This window comes from Carcharhinus amblyrhynchos, chromosome 20 (genome assembly GCF_965287045.1).
Source record: "Carcharhinus amblyrhynchos chromosome 20, sCarAmb.v2.hapA, whole genome shotgun sequence".
NCBI classification, from domain to species: domain Eukaryota; kingdom Metazoa; phylum Chordata; class Chondrichthyes; order Carcharhiniformes; family Carcharhinidae; genus Carcharhinus; species Carcharhinus amblyrhynchos.
The window spans coordinates 42124493-42150718 of NC_137343.1; the positions used below are offsets into that span (position 1 = coordinate 42124493).

The window sequence follows — 26226 nt, forward strand, 5'->3', positions numbered from 1 at the left end:
GAGACTAATAAATAAACTTTAAAACCATGCTAATCGCTAAGTTAGGGTAAACATGATTTGGACTAACAGTTTCTCTCTGTTCTTCAGGCTCTGCACAGCTACAATGAGGGGAATATTGATGGAGCCAAAAAGCTGGCACACATAGCGACGCTGGTTGCCATAGCAGCCATTATTGTTGGATTATTAATTATCGCAATCTCTTGCATCGTTCACTTCTCTGTGGTAGGCTGTTTTCACTTTATTTCTTTTAACCTGTCCTCGTTTGAAGTAGATCTGAAAGTTGCTGGTATGAATTGAATTCCGACAGCTTTGACACGAGTTATCAGCTGCCTGCATCTTCTCTCATTCACAGAAATGGGTGATGTTTTTTTTTGAGAAGATTTATCAAAGATGTCTTTGATTTCAGGAAAGATGGAAAAATAATTAGAACACCGGGATTCAGATGTCGGTGTAAAGGTAACAGTCTTAGGCTGGTGAATCCAGAGCTTGATTGAGAAGGTATGAGGCTGAGATTGGGAATGTTTACAGGGGTTCAGGCCCTGCTGTCTTCAGCTCGAGCTTATAATGAGGGGAGATGGCGACATGGCGGTAGTGTCGGTAATGTCACTGGTAATCCAGAGGCCCAGGCTTTGGGGACCCATTATGGCAGTTGGTGCAACTTCAATTCAATTAATAAATCTAGAAGCTAATGGTGACCATGAAACTAATATCAGCTGTCTTAAAAATCCATCGGGTTCACTGATGTCCTTGAGGGAAGGAAATCTGTCCATCCTTCCCTGGTCTGGCCTACATGTGACTCCAGAGTCACAGCAATGTGGTTAACTCTTAATTATCCACTGTAATGAGCTAGTTTGCCACTCAACCACTGGGTGGCACGGTGGCACAGTGGTTAGCACTGCTGCCCAGGGTCCTGGGTTCAATTCCCGGCTTGGGTCACTGTCTGTGTGGGGTCAGTACGCTCTCCCCGTGTCTGTGTGGTTTTCTCCGGGTGCTCTGGTTTCCTCCCACAGTCCAAAGACATGCTGGTTTGGTGCATTGGCCATGCTAAATTCTCCCTCAGTACACCTGAACAAGTACATTGCTGTATTAATGTAAATCTACTTGTGACACTAATAAATAAACTTTACAGTTCAAGGATAATTAGGGATGGGTAACAAATGTTGGCCTTGCCAACAGCATCCACATTCCATAAAGAATATATTTTAAAAAGTAAGCTTCAGTGCTCCTGGGTCAGAGATATTTGCCCATCCAATAACCCTTACTATGCTAAGAAATTGCCCCTTAGTGTCCAGGGTAGTGTAGGTTAGAGGGATTAGTGGGTATCATATGTAGAGATATGGGGATAGGGCCTGGGTAGGATTGTGTTAGGTGCAGACTCGATGGGCCGAAGGGCCTCTTTCTGCACTGTAGGGTTCTATGATCTATAGTCTACAGCACATGTTTGTGAAAGGACAAAATCAAGGATGGCAGTGAACCTACCACACTCCTTTTTATTCATTCGTGGGATGTGGACGCTGCTGGTTGGCCAGCGTTTATTGCCCATCTCTAGTTGCCCTCGGAGGGCAGTTGAGAATCAACCACATTGCTGTGGCTCTGGAGTCACATGTAGGCCAGACCAGGTAAAGACAGCAGATTTCCTTCCCTAAAGGACATTAGTGAACCAGATGGGTTTTTCTGACAATTGCTAGTGGCTTCATGGTCATCAGTAGATTCTTAACTCCAGATATTTGTTTTTATTGACATCAAATTCCACCATCTGCCATGGTGGGATTCGAATATTAGCTGCGTTTCCGGATTAATAGTCTAGCTATAATACCACGAGGCCGTCACCTCTCCTGAATAGTGTTGAGACACTTGCTGTCCAGGCTCATACATGACGACTGATTACTATACCCAAGGGCTTGAGGGAGACAGTGGTATCAGGGTAATGTCACAGTTCTAGTAATCCAAAGATTCAGGCTCAGCTGTGGGGATATGTGTTCAAGCTCGCGGAATTTAAATTTAATTCGTAAATCTGGAACTAAAAACTGTTCTTGGCAATGGTGACAATTGTCATCTGGCCTTTTAGGGAGGGAAATCTGCCGTTCTTATCCAGTCTGGCTTTTTAGTGACCCCAGGCCCACAACAATGTAACTGCCCTCTGAGCAAGCTGCTCAGTTTAAGCGCAGTTACTTCCTTGCCAACGAAGGCCACAGCCCTGAAAGATTTCTATTTGTACTTCTTGCTGCTGTGTTCAGGAGATTAATCCTGAATTCCAGCAGATTCCAGGATTGTTGGCAAATCTAACTCCTGGTCATTGATCCCCAGTTGAAACGTTGGGGCCAATTGTGCCAGAATTTGGCAGAGCACTGATTCCAGTGAGAAAAATGGCATGAATAATCCTCTCATCCAGACCACGGAGGTCTCAGGGGTAACCACCCCCGCAACCCCGCCCCCCCCCCCCCCCCCCCACCTCCCCAATTCACTCCCCCACCCCTCTGATCAGACTCAGCACTGCCAGTTTGATACTGTCAGGTTAGCATGGTGCCAACCTGCCAGTGCCAACCTGACTGTTCTAACCTGTGCCAGGGAGGCTAAGCCACTGCCGTGTCCCTCTCTCCCGGGGTCTATACTCACCTTTACGCCCCTGGGGAGATCCCCACCACAGGGTCAGTTTTGGGTGATCCTGCTGTAAACTGCTCCAGTGTGACTACACGGTGAGGGAGACGTGTCAATTATATTCAAATCCAATAAAATGTATTTAAATGCGGTTCACACCAGCTCCAGATCTCACCCAACATCTTCCTGAAATGTGACTTTTTAAAGAATTAACAAAACGGTGACATAACATCGAACAATTGTCTTCCATTTGAAAAATGCCCTAATATTTCTTGAAGTTCATTCAGTTCAAAAGTGAATGTTTGTGATTGGGAGAAGCAGGCTGAAGGAACGTAACAGCAGGGGCCTCAGTGACACCGTAGCAGAGGGCACAGTGTTATTTTTGGAAAGCTGGTTGTTCGTGTGTACAGATGTTCGGAGGTTACATTCCGTGATCCTGCGCTCCTAACAGGAAGTCACATTTAAGGAAGGTGTAGTTCGGAGAATCAGAGTCCTCACCTGGTGCTGAACTGAACTGGTCTTGTATACCTGAATTCCAGACTGGCCAATTCCTGAGTTCTCCTGGTTTTTCATTCTTCTTTAGAAATGTCTTGAGGGTTTAAGGAGGGAATCCTGAAGCGAGCAGCCGGAGTTTACGGGACTATCTAACAGGATTTCCTTCTCGGTGAACACTGAGTGGTGCCAAGATACAATTTGGTGGTGGATTACCAGCAAGACTGAAAATAGAGTAAAATAGAGGATATACCTCTCATCCTGCTGTGTAACTCCCTGACTGACAGCTAGTCAACACATAACAGAGTCTGTGAGAACTCTGACCCACAGCACTAAAACAATGTCAAAAATTTAGGCTTAGTTCCTCTGGTTCCATGTGGGAGAATAGGCAGCAAGACTCCACACTTAGGGAAGGCGATGGCCGAGTGGTATTATTGCTAGACTGTTAATTCAGAAACTCAGCTAATGATTGGGGGACCTGGATTCAAATCCTGCCATGGCAGATGGAGGATTTGAACTCAGTAAAAAAAATCTGGACTTAAGAATGTACTGATGACCATGAAACCATTATCGATTGTCAGGAAAAACCCATCTGGTTCACTAATATTCTTTAGGGAAGGAAATCTGCTGTCCTTACCCAGTCTGGCCTACATGTGTCTCCATATCCACTCAACTACTCTTGGGCAATAAATGCTGGCCAGCCTATTTGGCATGAATGAGAAAAAATGGCCCCAGTCCATCACAACCTCTTTAGCTCCAACCCAGGGGGGTGTCCCATTCTTGAAGATAATACTTTGCTAGGTCTCCCTTTGGCGAGCTCCATCTTCTTCTTCTGTCTGGTGACGTCCATTTTACTGACACTCTGGGAAATTTGGGAGGTGAAATATGCGTCCTGACAGCCACAGCCATCTCCCTCTCACAATGTCCCACAGGCACCTCTGACCAGTCAGCTGTGGCACTTCTTCACTGGCAGTGCTGTCTCTCTGTGTGATAGCCAGGGCCGTATATAGGAGCTCTGGTGAAAGATATCCACCTTATGTGAGCCCTTTCCTGTTCTCCTCTGTCTCTCACTGCCCTACATTGGGGATGGTGGGTTGGTTGAGGCTTCCATTCGAAAGGAATTTTTGACTCCATCAAATAAGTTCTTTGCATTCAAGAGCCAGAGGGCTCATAGAAACCATAGAATCCCTACAGCCCAGGAGGAGGCCATTCAGCCCATCAGGTCTGCACCGACAACAATCCCATCCTAGGCCCTACCCACAACCCCACACATTTACCCTGCTAGCCTACACATCCTGGGACATTAGCATGGCCAATCAACCTAACCCACATATCTTTGTGGGAGGAAACCGGAGCACCTGGACGAAACCCACGCAGACATGGGGAGAATGTGCAGACTCCAGACAGACAGTGACCCAAGCCGGGAACCCCACCCAGCTCCCTTGAGCTGTGAGGCAACAGTGCGAACCACTGTGCCACTGTACCACACTACATACCACAGTAAAAGACATCAACGCCCTCGCAGTGTTCCATCCTTCTACAGACAAGCCCATCTAGTCAGAGAAATACAGGTTCTTCAGCATATTTTGTTGGAAGATTTTGTGAGAATTTTTACAGATTTAAATTGAAGCTTCAACACTTTGAGGTCCAACCCTGGCTCTGAATTCCAGAGACTGCTCCCTGGTTTACATATCTGGAAGCCAGAGGGTGGTTGTAGAGGGTTGTTTCTCAAACTGGAGGCCTGTGACCAGCGGTGTACCTCAGGGATCAGTGCTGGGCCCACAGTTATTTGTCATTTATATTAATGATCTGGATGAAAATAGAGGGGGCATGGTTAGTAAGTGTGCAGATGACACCCAGATTGGTGGCATGGTGGACAGTGAAGAAGGTTATCTCCAATTGCAACGGGATCTTGATCAATTGGGCCAGTGGGCTGATGAATTGCAGTTGGAGTTTAATTTAGACAAATGTGAGGTGATGCATTTTGGGAGATTGAACCAGGGCAGGACTTACTCAGTTAAGGGTAGGGCGTTGGGGAGAGTTACAGAACAAAGAGATCTTGGGGTACATGTTCATAGCTCCTTGAAAGTGGAGTCACAGGTGGACAGAGTGGTGAAGAAGGCATTTGGCATGCTTGGTTTCATCGGTCAGAACATTGAATACAGGAGTTGGGACGTCCTGTTGAAGTTGTACAAGACATTGGTAAGGCCACACTTGGAATACTGTGTGTAATTCTGGTCACCCTATTATAGAAAGGATATTATTAAACTCAAAAGAGTGCAGGAAAGACTTATTAGGATACTACTGGGATTTGATGGATTGAGTTGTAAGGAGAGGCTGGATAGACTGGGACTTTTCTCTCTGGAGCGTAGGAGGCTGAGGGGTGATCTTATAGAGGTCTATAAAATAATGAGGGGCATAAACAAGGTAGGTAGTTAATATCTTTTCCCCAAAGATAGGGGAGTCTAAAACTAGAGGGCATAGGTTTAAGGTGAGAGGGGAGAGATACTGAAGTGTCCAGTGGGGTAATTTTTTCACACAGAGGGTGATGAGTGTCTGGAACAAGCTGCCAGAGGTAGTAGTAGAGGTGGGTACAATTTTATCTTTTAAAAAGCATTTAGACAGTTACATGGGTACGATGGGTATAGAGGGATATGGGCCAAATGTGGGCAGTTGGGATTAGCTTAGAGGGTTTAAAAAAGAGGTGGCATGGACAGGTTGGGTCGAACGGCCTGTTTCCATGCTCAAAAAAAAGTCCTTCCTTAGCTTCAGTAACCACATGTCCCACAGCTCTCTCTCCTCCGTTAAGTCTCTGCTTAATAATTGACCTCCTTGTGGGAGTTTCTAGTCATGTTTTTTTCCTCCTTTAGCCTGGTGACAATTTTTGTTCATCTTCAAAACTGTGAACCAGCTTGGCATGCTTTCCAACGTTAAAGGCGCTACTCAAATGCAAGTTGTTGTATCCTGGGCTTTCGTTTTCATGGGTTCACCTCTGATTTTTAGGCCCACCCTAACCCACAAAGGTGGCGCAGTCCCTGCCTCCGAGCCCGAGGCTCCGGGTACGAGTCCCACCCCAGGACTTGGTGGCCATGGAGAGTTCCTTCATAACACGGCCAAACAACCTGAAATATCCTTCCAATATGGCAGGCGGTAAGAGCGGGACCTGGTCAGCCACTCTTGATGTGGAATGGTGCACCTTAAGCTATAAGCCTCTGGCGACAGACTGACAACTTATAGATCATAGAACCCTACAGAGCAGAAAGAGGCCCTTCGGCCCATCGAGTCTGTACCGAACACAATCCCACCCAGGCCCTAGCCCCATACCCCTAAAACTTGTTTTAGGAAAACCCATCACTCTGGGAACAGATGCAAAGAACAAAGAACAAAAACAGCCCGGGAAACAGGCCCTTCCCCCCTCCACCCATGACCCTTATCTATGCTTATGGCCATCCACGTTGAGGGAAAACTAATTTAGGGACAATTTATTACCTCCAATCAGCCTAATAGCACACCTTTGGGATGTGGGAGGAAACCAGAGCACCCGGAGAAAACCCACGCGAGCACGGGGAGAATGCGCAAACTCCCACAGACACCGGCCCAAATCCATGTGTCTGCACAGCAAACAGCGGAAGTCACTGAGCTGTCGTCTTGCCCAGTATCTGGTCCAGTTTAGGCACACACTAACGACATGAAGCACTAGGCTACTCTCGAACATCCAAGAGCAGCCCAAGTACGACCCATCGCGTGTATGCCCCTCGTTGGACAACAAGGCGGACCGACTTAAAACCTGTGAATTAAAAGAGAAAAACATTAGTATCATTCCACATCCTTGTACATTACCAGGGACGTTCCAATGCTAATGAACCTTATTTAAAACAATCTCCTATATCCTTCCATCTCCAACCCACTCATGTGCCTGTCGAAGTTACTCTTAAACAACTCCAGCATGTTTGCCTCTGCCACCTTACTTGGCACAGCATTCCATACCCCCACTACACTCTGTGTGAAAAACCTCCCCCTAATATCTGTGTTGTACCTCTCCCCCCTCACCCTAAGCCCATGGCCCCTCATACTGTGCGTTTCTAACTTAGGAAATAGCTTACCTCTGTTTACTCTATCTATACCCTTCACAATCTTATATACCTCTATTAGATCCCCCCTCAGTCGCCGTCTTTCAAGGGAAAACAGCCCCAATTTGCTTTGTGTGCCACTAAATGTTGGAACAACCGTAACTCACAGTGTAAGGGTAAAAGTGAATCTTAACATTGACAGCAGCAGAGCAAACCTTTTCATTTGTCTGACTGGAGACACAGAGCAGCCGATGCTATCATTTATTATCAAAGGATCCATCGCCACTTGTCTGTGGAGGGAACCTGCCCAGCATTCCCCTCTGTAACGTGAGCCTAGAACGAATGCCACTGGATTGGGAATTATCCAGGGAGGTTAATCCCAGAAGGAAGACAGGTGCAGTGTTATAGTGAGGGGGAATTACAGCAATGCCAATTACCAGCTCAGTGTTTAGTTATCAGGAAAAACTATGTGTTTGAAATGCTCTGTAATCATCTTGAAAGGGTTTTGTTTTGTAAAGCTACATGCTGCATCTCACTGTGTATAGGAGGAGGCCTTACTCAGTGATTCACCAGCAGATAAGTAGCCTTTGAAACAAACTAAATTTGTGTGTGATCTTGCCATGTTTAATAAAAACAAGTTAAAAAATATCAATTCAAAATGAGCGTTTGTTGTCGAACTTTATGTCATTATTTTGGAAACATGTAACCTACAATTATCTAGATAGAGCTTTCCATTAGCTCAGAAGGTTTACTGTCCAGCCACAGGTTTTAAATAGTGGTTTTACAGACCTTTCAGAATCCATGAAAATGACCACCAGTGTTAGAACCATAGAACCCTACACTGCAGAAAGAGACCCTTCAGCCCATCGAATCTGCACCAAGCACAATCCCACCCAGGCCCTACCCCCCATATCCCTACATATTATCCCCACTAATCCCTCTAACCTACACATCCCTGGACATTAAGGGGCAATTTCTTAGCATGGCCAATCAACCTAACCCGCACATCTTTGAACTGTGGGAGGAAACCCACACAGACACGAGGAGAATGTGCAAACTCCACACAGACAGTGAGCCGAGCCAGGAATCGAACCCAGAACCCTGGAGCTGTGAAGCAGCAGTGCTAACCACTGTGCTACCGTGCTGTGTTCTGTTTGTCCACGTGGCAGATGATTTTGTGTTTCTTGATATATTAGAATGTTTGTGGCTGCAAACTCACAGATTGCAGCAATGGCAACATCTTCAATCTGTTTATATTTTCAGAGGTCCTTGAGCATGTCTCAGAAATTTTAGGGAGCTTCTAAAGAGTGTGCCAATATTTAGAGGGAAAGTTTATTTATTAGCGTTACAAGTAAGCCACACTCCGGCGCCTGTTCGGGTACACTGAGGGAGAATTCAGAATGCCCAACGCACCCTAACCAGCACGTCTTTCAGACTGTGGGAGGAAACCCACAGAGAATGTGCAGATTCCACACAGACAGTGACCCAAGCCGGGAATTGAACCCGGGTCCCTGGTGTTGTGAGGCAGCAGTGCTAACCACTGTGTCACTGTGCTGCCCCAAATAGGAGCTCCTGGTACACTGCATGTTCTCCTTGTGCCTGTGCGTGGGTTTCCTCTGGGTGCTCTGGTTTCCTCCCACAGTCTGAAAGATGGTTAGGTGCATTGGCCATGCTAAATTCTCCCTCAGTGTACCCAAACAGGTGCAGGAGTGTGGCAGCTAGGGGATTTTCACGGTGACTTCATTGCAGTGTTAATGTAAACCTACTTGTGACACGAATAAATAAACTTTAAGCTTAAACTTGGTGGGAGTTCCTGTATTTGGAGGGAGTTTTTAAAGAGTGCACCAGTATTTGGAGGGATGTGTCAGTTTGTAGAGGGGGCTTCAGAGACTTAGTAAAAAGTCTGACAACACCAGGTTTCAGTCCAACCGATTTATTTGATAGTAAATTCACTAGCTTTCGGGTTAGCCCCTTCGTCAAGTGAATGTCACCTGAATCACCTACGAAGGGGCTAACCCGAAAGCTAGTGAATTTACTATCAAATAAATCGGTTGGACTGAAACCTGGTGTTGTCAGACTTTTTACTGTGTTTACCCCAGTCCAACGCTGGCATATCCACACCATGACTACTTCGGAGACTTATACAGTGTTTTCAGACAGAGTTCCTGTGTGTTTCCCAGCCTTTGCAAGGCCTGTGTTCATGAGAGCTACAAATATTGGTGGGGGAAGCGGGGGGAGAACTGGGAGGGGAGAAGGGGTACTGGGTGGAGAGGGGAGTTCCTTGGAAGAAGTCAGACTGGTAGAGTTATTGAGCTGGGCATGTAGCAGCATTAACAGAGATGAGTTCCTGAGAGATTTTTGGGGTCGGGCACAGAGAGGACTTGTCCCCTTTTCTCCGTGCTCTGCCACTTTGCTTTTGGCTCATGTCCAACCCTTGTTGCCCTCTGTCATGCCTTGCTCTTATCTTGTGGCTTGTTGTCTTCTTGTCTCCTGGGCCTTTTTCTTATATATTATTATTTATGTTAGTTTTTTCTTGTGTAGAGTGGTGAATGTGGGGTTACCCCTGTGTGGCAGAAGAGAAAGAGACGGCGGAGTGGGGGAGAAAAACAAAGGGAAACAGGGTGATGGTCTGCTTCTGTCGTAGTTTAGGTATTTGGGGGGAGGTGGGTGTTAGCATTGGGAGAGGTAGGTGTTCCTTGGAAGATGTCATATGAGGAACGGTTGAGGACTCTGGGTCTGTACTTGTTAGAGTTTAGAAGGATAAGGGGGGATCTTATTGAAACTTACAGGATACTGCGAGGCCCGGATAGAGTGGATGTGGAGAGGATGTTTCCGTTAGTAGGACAAACTCGAACCAGAGGGCACAACCTCAGGCTAAAGGGACGATCCTTTAAAGCAGAGATGAGGAGGAATTTCTTCAGCCAGAGAGTGGGAAATCTGTGGAACTCTTTGCCGCAGAAGGCTGTGGAGGCCAGGTCATTGAGTGTCTTTAAGACGGAGATAGATAGGTTCTTGATTAATAAGGAGATCGGGGGTTATGGGGAAAAGGCAGGAGAATGGGGATGAGAAAAATATCAGCCAGGATTGAATGGGGTAGCAGACTGATGGGCCGAGTGGCCTAATTCTGCTCCTATGACTAATGGTCTTATGTCAGTACTAGCAGATGGTTGGAGATACCCTGGAGCAGGGGTGGGAGTGGTCACTATTGATAGAGGGGAAGTTCTAGGCTGGGATATTGCTGCGGGAGTTTCTCTGGGTAGTATCCAGCTATCTCCAACTGCTTCATCACCTTCCCTCCATCATAAGGTGAGAAGTGAGGATGTTCAGCTCCATTTGCGACTCCTCAGACACTGAAGCAGTCGTGTCCAAATGCAGCAAGACCTGGACAACATTTAACTTTGGATTGATGAGTGGCAAGTAACATTCACATCACACACGTGTCAGGCAATGCTCATCTCCAACAAGAGAGAATCTAATCATCTGCCATGACATTCAGTGGCATTACTAAGTTCCTGGGGGTTACCATTAACCAGAAACTGAACTAGATTAGCCATATAATTACTGTGGCTACCAGAGCAGGTCAGAAGCTAGGGATTCTGTGGCAAATAACTCACCGCCTACCCACCACCTACAAGGCACAAGTCAGGCGTATGATGGAATACTCTCCATTTGCTTGGATGAGTGCGGCCCCAATAGTACTTAAGAAACTTGAAATCACCCAGGACAAAGCAGCCCGCTTGATTGGCACCCATTGACCACATAGGGTAGCAGTGCTAATCACTGAAATAGATGCTTCCACAGTCATAAGGAGAGATGCAGGGAAAGCACTGGGAAAACCTCCTAAAAGAGATGGTCAGAGGGATAAAGAGAGAATGTTTGCAAAGGGGCAAACCCCGAAAGCTTGTGAGTTTACCATCAAATAAATTGGTTGGACTTTAACCTGGTGTTGTCAGACTTCTTAAAGAGAGAACGAGCAGCCCTGTACAAATAAAATGCAACAGGAATGAATGAATGAAGTGTTATTACAGCTAAAGGAAGATTCACATTCCTTTAGTTCATAAACAGGTTTGAAAGTGAGGATGAATTATACAGAATGATAATGCCCAGGTAAGTGTTCACTAACGGGGAGTTTAGATGAATGATATGTACAGTAGAACTTGATATCATTAACCGCACTGGCAAGGAAGCCCGAGATAGATGTGATATTAATGGTAGCAATGTAATTGGACGAGTGATCCAGCCTAATGCTCTGGGGTTCAAATCTCAGCATGGGAATTTAAATTAAATGAATAAATCTGGAATTGAAAGCTAGTGAGGATAACCGTGATTGTTGGAAAACCCCGTCTGGTTCACTGGTGCCCTTTAGGGAGGTAAACCTGCCGTCCTTACACAGCCTGCCCTACATGTGACTCCAGACTGACAGCAATGTGGCTGATTCTTAACTGCCCTCTGAAATGTCCTCTCAGCTTTTAAGGGCAATTAGGGATGGACAACAAATGCTGGCCCAGCCAGTGACACCCACATCCCACGAAAGAATAAAGGAAGGAACATTTAATATCCAAAGGACGGAATCTAACGGAGTTAGTTTGGGATCAGGTATGGGAAGTCTTGGTGGTGTCATAGGTAGCTCTATGGTGCAGTGGAAAGCTCATTGGGCTTCTAATTGGGGCGGCACGGTGGCACAGTGGTTAGCACAGCTGGCTCACCATGCCAGGGACTCGGGTTCGATTCCCGGTTTGGGTCGCTGTCTATGTGGAGTTTGCATGTTCTCCCCGTGTCTGCGTGGGTTTCCTCCGGGTGCTCCCGTTTCCTCCCACACTCCGAAAGCCGTGCTGGGTAGGGTGCATTGACCCAAACAGGTGACGGAATGTGGCGACTAAGGGAATTTCACAGTAACTTCATTGCAGCGTTAATGTAAGCCTTACTTGCGACTAATAAACAAACGTTAAATTTTTAGTTGGTTGCAAAGACATTTAAAGCTTCCGGGTTCAAGTCCTGGTGGAGTAATTGCTTTACATTTGCCTGACAACGCCAGAGTTCGATTCCAGCCTTGTGGTGTGTCTATCTGTGTGGAGTCTGCACGTTCCCCCCTGTGTCTGCATCGGTGCTCTGGTTTCCTCCAAAGATATGCAGATTAGGTGGATTACTCCTTAGCATCCAAAGCTCTGTGAGTTAAAGGGATCAGCAAGCTAAATGTGTGGGGTTACGGGGAGAGGGCCTGGGTAAGTTGCACTATTAGAGTTGGTGAGACTCGATGGGCCAAATGTAGGGATTGTATGATTGAGTGCACAGGAGCTCCCATTGCATTGTAAACAAGTTAACATGGTGCTTCTAGTCACAAACATTAAAAAAAAGCCTCAAATAATTTGAGATTCATTCGTCTTACAAGAGACACAGGCACAATACTGGAATTGATCATTAGAAGCAAACATGGCAATTATCCACAGGGAAATTAAATGACTTGAGGAAATTATCAACACACTTTCACCAGGGGCTGATGGGACCTACTGGGACCAATTTCTGTAACTCCTTCAGGAAACTAACCTTCCAAGTAGCTGCTGGAAAGTTATAGAGTAAAAGCAATTAGGCAAAGTGCAGATGATGGCTGGAAAGACTGTTTAATCTGATGATGAAGGAATTGTATTAAAGATACAATATAGATGTACGAGGCAGGTTTTTTACGCAGAGGGTGATGGGTGCCTGGAACTCGCTGCCGGAAGGGAAGCGGATACAATAGTATATTTTAAGGGACATCTTGACAGATACATGAATTGACTGGGAATAGAGGGACGTGATCCCTGGAAGGATGGGGGATTTTAGTTCAGTCAGGCAGCATGGTCGGTGCAGGCTTGGAGGGCCAAATGGCTTGTTCCTGTGCAGTAATTTTCTTTATTCTTTGTTCTTAGATGAAGTGTAGAGTATATCCAGAATATAGTCACACCCCAGCACATATTCAGGGAAGGGAGGGTGTGACTGATGGGGAGCAGAGTGATTCAGTGGACATTGGAAAGGAGACCCCTCAGCCATGGCTCCGGTCCAACTATACAAGGCAGTCACAGCTTGTGGATACGTGGAGAAAGGCTGTAGGGATCCCTAAAGGGTACAATAGAAGCATAGATTCCTTACAGTGCAGAAGGAGGCCATCCATCCCATCGAGTTTGCACCAACTCTCCAAAAGAGCATCTTACTCAGACTCACTCCCTGCCCTATCCCCATAACCCCACACATTTCCCTTTGCCAATCCACCTAACCCACACTTTTTTACACACTAAGGGGCAATTTAGCACGACCAAACCATTTAACCTGCACATCTTTGGACTGTGGGAGGAAGCCAGAGCACCCGGAGGAAACCCACGCAGGCAATGGGAAGAACATACAAACTCCACACACAGAAAGTCACCCAAGGCTGGAATTGAACCTGGCTCCCTGGTGCTATGTGGCGGCAACACTAATCACCGTGGCGTTGTGCTGCCCCGTAGCGAAACATAGAAAGAGAGGAAACTCTGCTATGCACAAAATATCTTATAAAGTAGGGGAGCTGGGTGCAATCATGTTTTCAGAGGAACCAGATATAATCGGGATTACAGACAGGCATGGCTACAGGAAATCAGAACTGGGAATTGAACACTCCAGGGTACATTATATTTAGAAAAGATTCTTGCCTGATGAAGGAGCAGCACTCTGAAAGCTCGTGATACCAAATCAACCTGTTGGGCTTTAACATGGTGTTGTGACACTTCTTACTTAGAAAAGACAGAGAGGGGATAGAGGGAGCTGGAGCAGCCCTTATTCAGGATAACATAATGTCTCATAGAAAAGGGATACAGCTATCAGCAAAACAGAAATAAATTTCATAAGGATAGAGATAAAATATAATAAAGGATAAATAACACTAAAAGCTATAATCTGCTGGTCATCTAATAGTGGAATATATTCAAGAGGCAGCTGGATGTAACACTTGGGGTGAATGGGATCAAAGGTTGTGGGGAAAAAGTAGGATTAGGCTGTTGAGTTGGATGATCAGCCATAATTGTGACGAATGGAGAGTAGGCTGGAAGGGCCAAATGGCCTCCTCCTGCTCCTATCTTCTACATTTCTATGGGAGGGAGGCGGCAGTAGAAATATGCAATTTCCCTCTGACTGTTTTGAGGTTTATAATATGCTCCATGCAGTTATTTATTCCTTTTTCGCTCCTCAGCTAAACCCTAATGACCTCATTTGGTGATCCTCCTAACTTATCCCTCCCTGCCGCTGTGGTTGTTTCTGTAACCAATCTTCCTCTTGTTTCATCCTGCTCTCTGCCTCGATTGTAAACTCAGTAGTTTGGAATATTGAACTGCCGTTCTGCTGCTCTTTAAAGCCTATTTCTGTAATAACTACAATATCACACTTCCAAATCTCTAACTGCGCCCTCAGCTCATCTGCTTCTTTCATTTTGGCATGGATTGAAGAGTGGCTGGTTAACAGGAAACAAGAGCAGTGCGGTGGCTCAGTGGTTCACACTGCTGCCTTGCAGCGCCAGGGATCCGGGTTCGATTCCTGGCTTGGGTCACTGTCTGTGTGGAATCTGCACATTCTCCCTGTGTCTGCATGGGATTCCTCCGGGTGCTCTGGTTTCCTCTCACAGCCCCGAGATGTGTGGGTTAGGTGGATTGGCCATGCTAAATTGACCCTTAGTGTCAGGGGGATTATCAAGGTAAATACATGTATTATCAGGGTAAATACATGGGGATACGGCCTGGATGGGACTGATTTCCTATTGTCACATGTATTGGGATACAGTAAAAAATATTGTTTCTTGTGCACTACACAGACAAATCATACCATTCATAGAGAAGGAAAGGAGAGAATGAAGCATGTAGTGTTACAGTCATAGGTAAGGTGTAGAGAAAGATCAACTTAATGCGAGGTAGGTCCATTCAAAAGTCTGATGGCAGCAGGGGAGAAGCTGTTCTTGAGTTGGTTGATACGTGACCTCAGACTTTTTTCTGATGGAAGAAGGTGTAGGAGATTATGTCCGGGTAGGCTCACTGGGCCAAGTGGCCTCCTCCTGCACTGTTGGGGTTCTATGATTCTAGAGAGTTGGCAGAAATGGGTCTATTTCTGGTTATCAGGATGCAATGAGTGGACTGTCCCAGAGATCAGCGCTGTAGCTCAACTTTTCACAATTTATATCAATGATTCGGATGAAGGGGACAAAGGTATGGTTGTGAAATTTGCTGATGACACAAAGATAGGTCGGAAAGTAAATTGTGAAGAGGACATAAGAAGAGTACAAAGTGCCATTGAGAGGTTAAGTGAGTGGGCAAAGATCTGGCAAATGGAGTATAATGTAGGCAAATGTGAAATGGTCCATTTTGGCAGGAAGAATAAAAACTAAACTTTATCTAATGGGGAGATATTAAACTTTACTTAATGGTGAGAGTCAGAGGGATCCGGGTATCCACACACACACACACACACACACACACACACACACACACACACACACACACACACACACACACACACACACACACACACGCTCTGTTCCTGAGCCACTGACTCCATTCTGTGACCCAGTGAATGTATGAGGCTAAATCAGTCACTGTCACGTTTAACCCCGAGATCAGCTTTTATCCACACTGTCGCTTAAGACACCCTCTTTCCACACTGACTCTGCCCCAGCCTCAGCTCACTGGCTGCTGAAACCCCCATCCGTGTCTCTGTTACCTTCAGACTTGACCCTCCCAACACACTCTGGCAGAGCTGCCACATTCTGCACTCTGGAAACCCGAGGTCATCCAAAGTTCAGCCACCCGTGTCCAAAATGGAACCAAATCCCGTTCAATCATCACCCCCCCGCCGGTTTCTGGTTAAGCAGCATCTTGGTTTTAAAATTCCCATCCTTGTTTTCAGGGTCTGGCATCTATCTATCTGTGTCGGGAATCTCCTCTAACCCTACAATCTCCGGCATGTCTGTTCACCTCTAATTTTGGCTGCTTGAGTGTCCCAGATTTTAACCACGGGTGACCATGCCTTCCGTAGCCTCAATCTCAAGCTCGGCAATTCAATCCCTAAACTTCTCTGTCTCATTTTAATACACCCCGTAAAACCTACTTCCTTAATGTGGCTTTAATTCACATTTTGTGACTACCTGGGACACTTTGAGGCTTGTTACTAAGTTAAAGGTGCTACTGGTTGCTGCTTTATTGTTGAAGTGGATTTGACCCAGGCTGCACTCAGTCATGACGTCCACAGCAGTCACCTCACCTCTTGAATTCAGCTCCTTAGGTCATGTTTGTAGCAAGTCTGTAAGAGGCAGAACCCAAACTGAGCGTCAGTGAATGAGTTATTGATGTGTAAGGGCCATTTGATAGCACTGTTAACCCCACCTTAAATCACGTTGCTGTTAACTGAGACGGACTGATGGGGCAGTAATTATAGACTCGTAGAATCCTACAGAGCAGAAGGAGGCCATTTGGCCCATCGAATCTGCACCAGCCACAATCCCACCCCAGACCCTATCCCCATAACCACATGCATTTACCCTAGCTAGTCCCCCTGACATTAAGGGTCAATTTAGCATGACCAATCCATCTAACCCGCACGTCTTTGGATGTGGGAGGAAACCGGAGCACCCGGTGGAAATCCACGCAGACACGAGGAGAATGTGCAGACTCCACACAGTCAGTGACCCGAGCCGGGAATCGAACCCAGGTCCCTGGCGCTGTGAACCACTTAATGTAAGCCTATTTGTGACAGTAATGAGATCGGGTTGGATCTGTCCTGCTCTTTGTGTACAGGTCAATTCTTCACATTGAACACAAGCCCCCTGATGTTGGTGAGGGGGACTTTGCTGGGGTTAGCTGTCAGTTTAATCTCCGGTGCTGAGTCAATGCCAGGTGATCATTTGGATTCAGTTATTTTTGTCTTTTCTGTAGCTGAGGGTGATTAATTGTGAAGCAAATCCATGTGGTCCTGGGGTCACATATCAACCAAGTAAAGCTGGTAAATTTCATTCCCTAAAGGGGCAGTAGTGAAGCAGATGGTTTATTACAAGAACCAGTAATCTCATTAGGATCTGTTTTTTTTCAACCCGGGTTTAGGATGGCACAGTGGTTAGCACTGCTGCCTCACAGCACCAGGGACCCGCGTTCGATTCTCGGCTTGTAACTGTGCGGAGTTTGCGGGTTCTCCACGTGTATGTGTGAGTTTCCTCCCACAGTCCCAAAGACGTGCTGGTTAGGTGCACTGTCCATGCTAATTTCTCCCTCAGTGTAACTGAGCAGGCGCTGGAGTGTGACGACTAGGGAATTCTATAGAGTTGGCATAAACGGGTCTATTTCTGGTTGTCAGGACACAATGTGGCTTTAATGTTTCCCTTTCATGGCATTGGTAATTGGTAATTTCATGGCAGTGTTACTGGAAGGCTACTTGTGACACTAATAAATAAACTTTAACTTTAAATGCTTAATTGAATTTAAATGCCACCAGTTGCCGTGGGGGGATTTGAACCCGTGTTTCCAGGGGGTTAGCCTGGATTACTAGCCTCTATCATTACACTTTCCCCAGACCCATTTTACATCCCTTTGCCTTGTGCCAATATCCCTTGAATCTCTGCTGTCTCCACTTTATCGTAGACTTCCTCTATTATTCTTTGCCCCTTCCATTCCCCACCTCTGCGTTTCACTTCAAACTTGTGATACCTTTCACTTTTTCCAGTTCCGATGAAAGGTCATCGAGTAGAAATGTTAACTCTTTCCCTCCCCCGAGATGCTGCCTGACCTGCTGATTGTTTCTGGCATTTTCTCAGTAAATTATCCGCATTCTTGAACTAGTGATATTTAACCTCCATCATTTAGCATTCCCCTTAACTGATGGTGATTAGGTTGTACAGAATCGGAGTCTAGTCTGACTTCTCGGTGGGAAAGACACTGAGCTGAGTGGTGGAGTTACATGAGCTAATGCAGTTAATTATTGTGTTAAAGCCTTATAGAATGGGTCAGTGCCAAAGATAACACAGACATGAGTTGGGTGGCACGGTAGCACAGTGGTTGGCACTGCTGCTTCACAGCTCCAGGGTCCTGGGTTCAATTCCCAGCTCGGGTCACTGTCTGTGTAGAGTTTGCACATTGTCTGCATGGGTTTCCTCTGGTTGCTCCAGTCATCCAAAGTTCAGCCACCCATGTGCAAAGATGTGTGGGTTAGGGTGATTGGCCATGCTAAGAAATTGTCCCTTTGTGTTCAGGGATGTGTAGATTAGAGGGATTAGTGGGTGTAATATGTAGGGATATGGGGGTAGGACCTGGGTGGGATTGTGTTCGGTGCAGACTCGATGGGCCGAAGGGCCTCTATCTGCACTGTGGGGTTCTATGATTAATGATATTAAATATTAATTACAGGTCAATACAGTTGATGTGTTGTTATATCAGGCACACTAAAACAGGGTCAATATTAAATGTGAAACACATAAAACAGATCAAAGCCGTGGAAATCTTCATTAAAAGCTCCACGGAAAACAGGAAATGCAATGTAAAATGTTACATTGATCAGACACGTGAAGAATGTCAGTGCCACAGAGGCATTAAATATGAGGCACAAAGAAAATGGCCAGTATCATAGAACCATTAAAAATATGAACAGGTCTGTTCTGAGGATATATTCCATCTACTGGAAAGCCTCGTGAAGTGGGTTCAACGTCATGCACACAAAACAGAGCAATGCCATGCGGATGAAAGAAATTTACAGACATTTTAGACTGAAGCTGACCACTCAGCCCATTGTGTCTCTGATAGCCAAAGAAGGACAATCCAACCTCACTCAGCAATTGCTCCCTAGTCCTGTAGCTAATGACACTCCGAGTAAACATAGAATACTTTGATGAGGATTTCCATCTCAGTCACCATCCCAAGCAGGAGCATCTCTACCAAGATTTAAATTGGCGCTTTGGTTATTGACCTTGCTCTTAAGGATAAATAGGTTCTTGCTATCCACTCTATCTTCATCCCTCGTAACAAAGAACAAAGAACAACACAGCATGGGAAACAGGCCCAACGAGCCCACGCCGCCATCTTAACAATGTGTTTTTCCTACACCTCCCTTGACCCATGTCTATGCTTATGGTACCCCCATTGGAAACCAGATTAAGGGGAGAATAATTTAGGGACACTTTGTTACATCAATCAGACTAGGAGCACATCTTTGGGGTGTGGGAGGAAACCGGAGCACCCGGAGGAAACCCACGCAACCACAGGGAGAATGCGCAAACTCCCACAGACACAGGCCCAAATCCATGTACCTGCACAGCTAGCAGTGAGCTGTTGTGGTGCCCATCTGCTGGTCCAGTTTTAAGCATACACAAACAATGCAAAGTAAGGTAGACATGTCAATCCAGTTTCCCCTCAGCCTTCCCTTTCCCAAAGAAAAAAGACCCAATCTCTCCAATCTGTCCTCATCGCTAAAACTGACAGCATCCTTGCAAATCTCTGTTGTACCTTCCGGGCAACACAGTGGTGCATTGGTTAGCACTGCTGCCTCACAGCGCCAGGGACCTGGGTTTGATTCCTGGATTGGGTCACTGTATGGAGTTTGCACATTCTCCCTGTATCTGTATGGGTTTCCTCCCACAGTCTGAAAAATGTGCTGGTTAGGTGCATTAGCCATGACTAAATTCTCCCTCAGTGTACCCGAACAGGTACCAGGGTGTGGCAGCTCGGGGATTTTCACAGTAATTTCATTACTTAAGTGTTAATGTAAGCCTACTTGTGACACCAGTAAATAAGCTTTTAAAAACTTTCTCTGGTGCGATCACATGCTACCTGTGGGGACCAGAAATGTGCACCATATTCTAGTTAGTGCTTCATACTGTTCGAGCGTAATCTCTCTGTTCTTACAACCTGGGTCTCAGCGAATAAAGGAAAGGTTTCCTTAGAGCCTTCATAACCATATTATCTGCCTTTACCCACCAGTCCTGCTCCCACCATGTGGATGTGTAGTTTGAGATCTCCCCATTCCTCCGCACCTCTCAGCACCCTGCTATTTATTGTGTATTCCCTTGCCTCGCTTATGATATTGAATATATTGGACACATCTCATGAAGTAGGCCAGTGTCACAGGTATATTAAACAAATGAAATATGAATATAAAACGCGTCAGTGAAATGGGAATATTAAATATTTCACAATGTATAAAATTGAAATGCCACCACACACGGCCAAATTATATTTTGAATTGTAGCTGAAAATAAATCACTGCTGACAGAGGGACAGTTGAGCATCATTTTGTTTCTAAGATAAGAAGCAATGAGGAACAAACAGATATTGAAAATCAAATATTCTGGAATGATACTCACTGTTTTAAGAAGCTGTGGAGGAACTGGTTTACTGTAATCTTACAATGAAATATTCCACAAACTGGCCATAAACTTAAGAAGCTGAATGTTTATAATGAAGTTTGAAAGTTCCACAAATGTCCCAACCTTCTGACCTGTTATTAGTGATGTGGAGATGCTGGTGTTGGATTGGGGTAAACACAGTAAGAAGTCTTAAAACACCAGGTTAAAGTCCAACAGGTTTATTTGGTGGGAACACCACTAGCTTTCAGAGCGCTGCTCCCTCACTCACCTGAAGAAGGAGTAACAAGGGCGCCGAAAGCAAGTGGTGTTTGCTACCAAATAAACCTGTTGGACTTTAACCTGGTGTTGTAAGACTTCTTACACTTATTAATGGACAATGTTGCTAGATCAACAGACTTAGAATGTGTTTCAGTCAAGGGATGTGGCAGTCGCTGGCTAGACCAGCATTCATTACCCATCCCTAACTGCCTTTGAGAAGGTGGTGATGAGCTGCCTTCTTGAACCGCTGCAGTCCACGCGGTGTAGGTGCACCCACAGTATGTTAGGGAGGGTGTTCCAGGATTTTAACCCAGTGACAATGAAGGAATGGTGATATATTTGCAAGTCAGGATGGTGTTTGGCTTGGAGGGGAAACCTCCAGGTGCGTTTTCCCCTTGTGTCTGCTGCCCTTGTCCTTCTAGGTGGCAATGGTTGTGAGTTTGGAAGGAGCTGCCTAAGAAACCTTGGTGAATTCCTGCAGTGCATTTTGTAGATGGTACACGCCATGACAGCTTTAACAGTTCTTTGACAGTTTGGGCAGTACTTGGACCTACTCTTGTAGTCACAGTATTTATATAGCTGGTCCAGTGCAGTTTCTGGTCACTGGTAATCTCCAGGATACTGATAGACTTAAAGGAGGCATATTTAGGACTAGTCAGGGGGTTCTATGTACAACAATGGTCAATAAATGGGCCTAGGGAGTGGAGTGTGGAGAATAAAATAGTGGATTAATTTTTGAAACAATGAAATGGGGCCAGTAGGATTTGGCTGGTTGGGTTGAATAGCTCCCCTTACTCTTGAATATCTTGAACATTTTGTTAATAAGTATATGTGTGGAAATATAATTTAGTTCTAACTGATTTGTTAATATTACAATTTATAATCTAATAAAAGCAAATGCCCAGTAGGCGTATCAGTAGGAGGCAAGATTCCTGCTTAGTAATAGCCCTGTGACACATTGCAATCCTGACAGGCTTGCTGTGATTTTCTGTTTTAATTTCAGATTTCCAATATTTGCAAGTTGTTTTTTTTCCCTCCTCCATTTATTTCATCCGTTTGTTTTGCCTTTGTTTGCAGCAGCAGTGATCGGGCACCAAGGAAAACGGCTTGATTCGGAAATTTACCAGCAAGAACCTGGAGTGAGGAAGGGAGTTACGTGTAATTAGTGCCAACCATGTACAGATTATATTGTAATTGGCGTGTCTGTCTTACTCAGCTGGCTAGAGGTCAGTTTTTTTTTAAGTCTTAAAAAAAAACCAGTCACGTCTTTTCATCAGGGAAAATCGAAACTATTTCAAAGCTTCCTGCTAACAGGGAGTTCCAGAGAGACTTCTCCATCAAATCTGGCAGCTGGATTAACACAGAAACACCTGGGCAGCAATTCGGGGAGTTATTTTAAAATGTATCAGACCTCACCTTTAGGCTCCAGAATTAATTTGGCGCAGAAACGGATTCCCATGTGCAGACGATCACATCAGTTCTCACTGTGACCCACTCTATGTTTACCGTATGGCTAGGCGCCATCACATAGGTTATTAATCATTTTATTAGAAAGATAATCCTTTGAAAGTTAGCTCTCACAATATTAGCTCATGGCATTGCACACATTTATACCAAGCTCCTGTCAATCTTTTAGCAGAGGTATTTGAAGATAGATGCTGGGAAGATAGCAGAGGAAGTGAGTTCTTTGATTTGATTTATTATTGTCACATGTATCAGTGAAAAGTATTGTTTCTTGTGTGCTGTACAGACCATTCATAGAGAAGAAAAGGTGAGAGTGCAGAATGTAGTGTGACACTCATAGCTAGGGTGTAGAGAAAGATCACCTTAATGCGAGGTAGGTTCATTCAAAAGTCTGACAGCAGCAGGGAAGAAGCTGTTCTTGAGTCCGTTGGTATGTGCCCTCAGACTTTTGTATCTTTTTCCCAATGGAAGAAGGTGGGGGAGAGAATGTCCAGGGTGTGTGGGGTCCTTGATTATGCTGGCTATTTTTCCGAGGCAGCGGGAAGTGTAGACAGTGTCAGTGGATGGGAGGTTGGTTTGAGTGATGGACTGGGCTTCCTTCACGACCCTTTGTCAGGTACAAGTTTCAGGTACAAATGAGAAAGAGCTCGATCTCAATGTGTGTATGTTTGTGTGACTATATTGTAGTTGATGATTTAATGAGGTGCATCACTCACATTTTGGTGTCAACACTCGCCAGAAAAACACCAAAACCACCCAATACCCTGTAACATGAGCATGTGCACCATGCTCAACTCACCAGCTCCAACTGTTCTCAGTGTGATGTTTTAGAATTCATTCTCGGGATATCAGCATTGCCAGGACGGCCTTTCCTAGTTGTCCTCGAAAAAGTGGTGGTGGACCTTCGCCTTGTACCACTGTGATCAAGTTGGTAAACCTACAGCCAAAGGTAGTAACGGCCCTGTAATCGCCAGCACACCTCCCCAGCGTCATACAGCGGCAACCACTCTTTGCAGCCACAACCCACGTTTAGAAAGGACAATATCATTTCACTGATAGGTTTGTGATTCAAAAGGGCATTATGTGGAAGTTTCACCCAGTCACCACTGTGTTTTACTGAAATGTTAGTGACTCGATGCAATTAGTAATCCTGTATAAAGTCAGATCCTGCTGTGTGGGACAAATTCACCCCTCTACACAGATAACTACTGCTCTTAACTTACATAGCGAATATATTCACCACTGACATTCTGCCACTGTCATGTTCTTTGCAGTGAGAGAAACACTTATAACAGGGAATGGAATTGCTGGCCTTTATTCTTGTTTCGTGTTTACAAATGAGATTCTCTTCCAGTGTCGGATGATGTGATATTTATCTACATTTTCAAAGCTGTCTTTTGTAAATAAAACGGTGACTCTGGTACATGTTAGAAAAAGGGTGTACAGTTTAGTGAGAATGAAATAAAGAACATTTTAAGAGATGAGTCCTTTCTTTCAAAATTAATATTGTACATTTGAGTCATGGAGTTGCCTATCTCTTGGGCCTAATTGCGTGATCTGGTGAGTCCTAAGGATGCCGGTTGTTCTGATCTATTTACCTCAGTTACATTTGAAATAAAGGGTTGTTTTCTCTTGACTGCCCTCCATTGGTGTACCTGTGCCACCAAGAACGTTCCAATGGCTGCAGATTAATGAGCTGCCACCGGCAATGAGCAGGGAAGTGAACAGTCTGAAGGAATATCCGAACCCGGCCCCCACCTCCCCAAGTTATCCGAGGAAAATAAATTGCTCCCTGGCTTGGTGAGTTTACCCAATCAGTAAACAAGCCACATAGAAGTATGAGGGCCTCAATCCTGCTCTGTCAACCTTTTTTTAATGAAATCACGAAATCATACATAGCACAGAAGGAGGCCGTTCAGCCCATCAAGTATGTACTGACCACATTCACACCAAGGCCCTATCCCCATAACCCCACCTATTTACCCTAGCTAGTCCACCAACATAGGGCCAATCAACCTAACCCGCCCATCTTTGGAACATCACTGGCTGTTCAACATTTATTGCCCATCCCTAATCATCCTTGACAAGGTGGTGGTGAGCTGCCTTCTTGAATCACTGCAGTCCGTGTACTGTGGGTCGACTCACTATGCCGTTTGGGAAGGAATTCCAGGATTTTGACCCAGCGACTGCGAAGGAACGGTGATATATTTCCAAATCAGGACAATGAATGGCTTGGAGGGGAACTTGCAGGTAGTGGTGTTCCCATGTAGCTGCTGCCCTTGTCCTGCTGGATGGAAGTAGATGTGGGTTCGGAAGGTGCTGTGTAAGGATCTTTGTAAGATGCGTGGGGTTCCTCCGGGTGCCATGGGGCCACTGCAGTTAAACTTTAGCACTTGGTGAGTTACTCTGGTTTTCAACTTCATTTACAAGAACAGAAATCACTGAAATGGTTTAATGTTTGACAGCCAGACCTAGGAAAAAGGCACTGTGTGCTGTACTGAAAAATGGTTGCTAATAAAGAAAATATACACACTATTTCTATTTACATGTTCCATAGATATATATATATATGTATGTATGTGTATAAGCCTTTAACAACTTTAGCACATCTTAAAACACTTGTCAGCCGATACAATTACTCTCTGAAGTGTTCTCCTCGCTGTTGGAATGTTACAGCCGGTTTACACACACTAAATTAGGTGCAACAAACAGCAATACAATGGACACCACGGTGGTACAGTAGTTAGCACTGCTGCCTCTCAGCTCCAGAGACCAGAGTTCAATTCTTGGCTTGGGTAACAGTCTGTGCAATCTGCACATTCTCCCCGTGTCTGCGTGGGTTTTCATCAGGTGCTCCCGTTTCCTCCCACACTGCAAGGATGTGTGGGTTAGGTGCATTAACCATACTATGTTAAGAAATAGAAATAGAAATCCTACAGTACAGAAAGAGGCCATTCAGTACAGATTGTGAGTCTGTACTGACCATAATCCCACTCAGGCCCCCCTTATCCTTACATATTTACCCACTAATCCCTCTAACCTACACATCTCAGGACACTAAGGGGCAATTTTAGCGTGACCAATGAACCTAACCCGCACATCTTTGGACTGTGTGAGAAAACTGGAGAACCCATGCAGACACGAGGAGAATGTGCAAACTCCACACAGACAGTGACCCGAGCTGGGAATTGAACCCAGGTCCCTGGAGTTGTGAAGCAGCAGTGCTAACCACTGTGCTACCCCTAAGTTGCCCTTAACCAGGATGTAGAGGGATTAGCGGGATAAATAGATGGGGTTATGGGGATAGGGCCTGGGTGGGATTGTGGTCAGTGCAGATTCGATGGGCTGAATGGCCTCTGCTGCACTGTAGGGATTCCGTGATCTGGTATTTCCCTTGAATATGTTGAATAATAATGACCAGAGAATCAGGCTGATAAATATTCTCCAAGCACCAGAGAACTCCCTCGCTCTTCTTCGAATCAGTGTTTTGGGGTTTTCACGTCCTCAACAGAGGGTCTCCGTTTACTATCACATCTGGAAGATGGTTCTCCCGGCAGCGCATCACCCCCATCAGCGCCCTGTGCCAGCCCAGCATGATGTTCTCAAATCTCTGGACCGAGACTCGAACTCCTGACCTTCTGACTCAGAGCTGAGACAGCCATCGCTCAGCCACAGCTGACAGTTCCGTGGCTGGCAAAGTGACTGTGGGGCCTGATTTTGAGAGAGGAGAAACTGCGGGGGAGAGCGGCGGTTTAAAAATGTGCAGGGTCTCGGTGTGGCAGGGGGTGGGGAAAGGGGGGGCGAGTGTTACTGACATTAACAGATGCAGATCTGCTGCTCTCAGCATGTGTAGCGGTGTCAGTGACTGCAGCCTGGGGGTGAAGACAGGTGCATTCTGCACATGTTCAAATCTGTACTTTGATATGTAATCCTATCATTGACTCAGCTAATTATAGGGAAAAATGTCCCCCTGTGCAAAAAAAAATTCAACAACTCATAAACTGAAAG

At 45.5% G+C, this 26226-nt stretch overlaps 1 protein-coding gene across 2 annotated transcripts in view; it reads left to right on the forward strand.

The window, feature by feature from the left end:
* Positions 1–21981, forward strand: part of LOC145356109 (transmembrane protein 233) — a 34235-nt gene extending 12254 nt beyond the window's left edge. The window contains exons 2-3 of one of the 2 annotated variants that reach the window (XM_080208715.1): positions 88–222; positions 21835–21981. In XM_080208715.1, coding sequence (XP_080064841.1) covers positions 88–222; positions 21835–21840 — 141 coding nt within the window. In that variant the 3' untranslated portion in view covers positions 21841–21981. Of the gene's footprint in view, positions 1–87; positions 223–21831 lie in introns of both variants that reach the window. The other variant, XM_080208714.1, reaches the window with a different exon arrangement.
* The last annotated feature ends 4245 nt before the right edge of the window (positions 21982–26226 follow it).